Here is a 4488-nt window from a genome sequence, read left to right as displayed (position 1 = left end):
CTCAAACACAAAGTCCCTCCACTTTCTTCTTGTCCCTATGATGGCACAGGGTCACATGATCCCCATGGTCGACCTAGCCAAGCTCCTCGCGGCCCGTGGCGCCCTTGTCACCTTTGCCACTACTCCGGTCAATTTAGCCCGCATTCAAACTACTATCGATGGGGTTGCCGCCTCTGCACTTCCGATCCGTTTTGTTGAGCTCCAATTCCCAACTATAGATGTTGGCCTTCCGGATGGTTGTGAGAACGCCGATCTCATCCCGTCAGCAGAATTGTTTGTCCCATTTATGAATGCTCTATCCCTCCTCCGTAGGCCGCTCGAGGCCCACTTTCAAGACCTTGAATTGACTCAATGGCCAAAGCCAGCTTGCCTTATCTCTGACAACCTTCAACATTGGACAGCTGATGTTGCCCGCACTCTTAACATCCCACGTCTCATCTTCCATGGTCCATCATGCTTCTTCCTCTTATGTGACCTCCTCATCAACCGGCATAGGGTTGAACTTGAGGTAGCATTGGAAGCAAAATTGAGCGGATCCTTCATGCTTCCAGAAATCACGCATCCCATTCGGATCAACAAGCATGAAGTAACCTCAGTTATGGGCTCAGACCCTAGCTGGTCCAAATACATGGAATCCGTCCGGGTGGCTGAAGAATCCGCTGATGGTGTGCTTGTCAATAGCTTTGTTGAGCTTGAGCCCTTGTATTTCGAGAGATATCAACAAGTGACGGGCAAGCCAGTGTGGTCTATTGGGCCGCTCTCTCTTTATAAAGAAGAGCTTAATGCCAAGGCAACACGTGGGCATGTTTCATCTATTGACAGCAAGTTCCTCTTCCAGTGGCTAGACAAACAAAAGGTTGGGTCAGTGGTGCTCGTAAGTTTTGGAAGCATAGTACGTAACACCATAGCCCAACTCATGGAGCTAGGTTACGGGCTCGAAGCTTCGGGTCGACCATTTATTTGGGTAGTGAAGGAAGTAGAGGAGAGGCAAGTTTTGGGGGTGGTGGAGTGGATGAAAAATTTTGAGAAGAGGATGAAGGGGAGGGGAATGGTGATAAGGGGGTGGGCGCCACAGACATTGATTCTAGGGCATGTAGCGGTTGGGGGCTTTGTAACACATTGTGGTTGGAATTCAACATTGGAAGCGATAGCAGCAGGGGTGGTGATGGCAACATGGCCACACTTATATGATCAATTTTTAAATGAGCAATTGGTGGTGGATGTACTCAAAATCGGGGTGGCAGTGGGCATTGAAGAGCCGAAATTACATGACTTATGGGATGATAATGAGATGGCGGTGAAAGTGAAGAGGGGAGAAGTTGAGAAGGTTTTGGAGAGGCTGATGGGGGGAGGAGAGGAAGGGAATGAGAGGAGGGAGAGGGCAAAGGAGCTAAAGGAGAAGGCCAGAATGGCTATGGAGGAAGGAGGGTCTTCATGGAAGGGATTACACGATGCAATCAGCTATGTGTTAGAGAGCCGACAGAAGTACCAATGAACAAAAACTTTCATTCATGCATAGAAATTCTTATAAGTAACTTCTTATCATTCCTTTTTCTAGATTGAGATTTATTAGTTTCTTAATTTTATCTCAATGTAAAAATAATTGATGCGAAGAAAATTTTTGTAAGAGATTTCTTGTGATTTATGAAAGGAAATAATTTTCATGGGACAAAAGCAAAGTGCATCTGGAAGTGCTAAGGAACAAAAGATGTGTTGTCAATCAGTTAATTGCTACTTAATTTATCTTTTTGATAGCCGTTTCATAATAAAATTATAGTTGTTGATGAACATATAAATAAAATTGAGATTGTTATAACAAAAAAAGAACGTTCAATGTTTTGATATATATATCAATAAGTTTATTCAAGGATTGTGTTTTCAATGAAGATTATATATCATAAAAGTCAAAAGGGCTAAATAGTTGTGATGGCTTCCTACTTTAATATCCAATCTTTAAGGTGTTATAGGCTTTGTTTGAGACGGCTTTCTTACTGCTTCTTAAAGCAGCTTTTTAGTTATTGTACTAAAAAGCTGCTTTAAGAAGCAGTAAGAAAATTATCCCAAATGAAACCATAGACAAGAAAAGTCGAATAAGCCATGTTGAAGCCCGTTCAGCCTCCATCGATGACTCTTGCCAGACAAAACATAATCAAATAATTGAGAAGATAGAGTCACCTTATATGGGGATGCTCAGGTGGCTGAGGGGATTTACTCTTGAGACAAAATGCAGAACGATTATATACGTGAAAAGGTTGGAGTAGATAAGATTAGAGAGAGTCATCTTAGATGATTTGATCACATAAAATGTTGGCCTTTCAATGCATTTCCTCTTAACTTTTCACCATTCTTCTTTCCCTCTTCTCACCCTATGATATGCTTCTTGATCCACATCAAGAAGGGAAACTCACTTTTTGTGTAGGAGTTTAGAGAGGGAGAAAGCCAAAAACAATTCATTCTATAACCTTTTTCTTACAATAGGAGATGTATTTAAAATAATTGGGTAGACCAAATTTATAATATAGAATGGATCTATCCAAAACAAGTTAAAAATAGAATAAAATAAATAAACTACTTATTACACATGTATATACTATTTTTTTGTACTTTCTTTGGCCAAAGAAACATTATTGTCATTTGCTTGTTGTAGTGTCAATGTGGAATTTTTTTAGTTCCTTCTTTTTCTTTGGTATATTTTTATACTTGTAGATTGTTGTCATGATGCACAATTTGATTGTACTTGCATTCGCAAGTGTTTGTAATCAACCTTGTTGCTAGAGAAGCTGCATTGATATTTTGCAATGGTTATAATTAGTGGCGAAGTCAAAAAATTTTGCGGTGGGAGTACAAAGTTTGAATCTTAAAAATATCTTTAACCTTTTTCATCCAGTTTTGAGCTAGAACGACATTGACATTTGTTAGACTTATTATCAAAAAAGATAAATTATATAATAATAAAAACTTACATTCAAGGTCACATACTGTTCATTAAAAAAAAAAAAAAACAACAACGTTTCATATTCTTCTTACATGACATATAAATTCTCCCTTCAAGTTTTTATATTTTATTACACTATTATACAATTACTTCATTATCAATACTATTCAAATAATCAAGCAATTATTTATCCAAAAGTCTCCCATATGATTGTGTAACTGATTCTTTACAATCTTCATAGCAGAGTTTCCAGAGAATACTCATTCGATCGTTGATGTAGCAATTGACAATATTAAATCAAACTTTACAAGGAAGAATGTCAAAAGATAAATATCATTTGTTTAAGCACTCTCCATCATTTTTTGTGCAAGTTCTCCGGTGCCTCTTAAATTGTTAAATGCATCACGAGATTTCATATCAATGATAAAAGTTTTAAGTTGTATATTCTAATATAATGAAATCTATATCTGAAAAATATGATGGATAAATTTTTTCATACTTATCAATCTTTTTTGTCAAATGTTAAATATGAATTACTTGAATTCAAACATGTCACACACATAACCAACTCAATATTTATCTCATAAAAATTTATTACTGAGCTCTTTAAATTGTATATTTATAATTGAATAAAATAACTCAATTTTTTTTTTAATAATGTTAGTTTATGGTTGCTTGAGAATAATGCTTAAATCACCCTCGCAAGCTTTGTACTCATTACATCACGCAAGATTACACTTACGTAATTTATTTCTAAATTGTATACGCGAGAATTCATGATCCCGAGACTAATAAAGTCCTCTAGTAAGTTCTTCTCATTGTATCTCTATCGATTTGGATTATAATCAACATTTTTTTTCTTAATCTAGGGTCAACAGGTAAATCATCAAAATTTGTTTCTACACCAAAATGTTGATTTACTTTAATTTGGTGTAGAAATTAATTAATCGCTTCATTTTTTTAAAATTTTATAATATAAAATTAATTATTTTAATTAATTCATAAATAAAATCATCCAAAATGTTTCAAATGCACACACTGAACATGTATAGGAAGCCATCTGTCTAAGTCCATTCTTCATCTTCCAGATGCATTAGCGTCTGTTAAGTCTGCCCAACTTTGTTGAAATTTCTTATTTCTTTCGTTCCTCTAATTTCTTATATTATGAACTGTGGAAAATTTACATACATATATACCACTTTATATCTTTCTATTTATATATCTAATATCCAAAATTTTAATATTACATACATACCACTCTATATTAGTTTAATATCAAATATACCACTCATATTTCCTTCCTATCACTCATATATTTCATTTCTACTACTCATATTTTATATGAAAATGAACTATTGATGGTATGTATGTAATATTAAAGTTTTAGATGTTAAATATGTAAATAGAATAATATAGGATGGTATGTATGTAAATCTCCCTTTTATTATAAGAATGTCATTTTCGCAACATTGATACTCATGGTAGGATTTCAATTAGTTATACTTCAATTTTAATTAATCTCATTTAATTAGATATTTTTAATTAATTTATGT

The 4488-nt window shown here is 34.9% G+C and overlaps 1 protein-coding gene across 1 annotated transcript; it reads left to right on the top strand.

Annotated features, from left to right (window-relative positions):
* Positions 1–1655, top strand: LOC110099663 (UDP-glycosyltransferase 73C5-like). Its single transcript, XM_020826877.2, has one exon. It carries the CDS (start codon positions 38–40, stop codon positions 1493–1495), a length of 1458 nt encoding a protein of 485 aa, XP_020682536.2. The 5' UTR covers positions 1–37; the 3' UTR covers positions 1496–1655.
* The last annotated feature ends 2833 nt before the right edge of the window (positions 1656–4488 follow it).

The sequence above is a fragment of the Dendrobium catenatum genome, unplaced genomic scaffold, assembly GCF_001605985.2.
Source record: "Dendrobium catenatum unplaced genomic scaffold, ASM160598v2 fragScaff_scaffold_1427, whole genome shotgun sequence".
Taxonomy (NCBI): Eukaryota; Viridiplantae; Streptophyta; class Magnoliopsida; order Asparagales; family Orchidaceae; genus Dendrobium; species Dendrobium catenatum.
This window is presented reverse-complemented; position numbering and strand designations above follow the sequence as displayed.

Excerpts from the sequence above, each read along its gene's own strand:
- LOC110099663 (XM_020826877.2), top strand. The coding sequence starts at position 38 with ATGATGGCACAGGGTCACATGATCCCCATGGTCGACCTAGCCAAGCTC.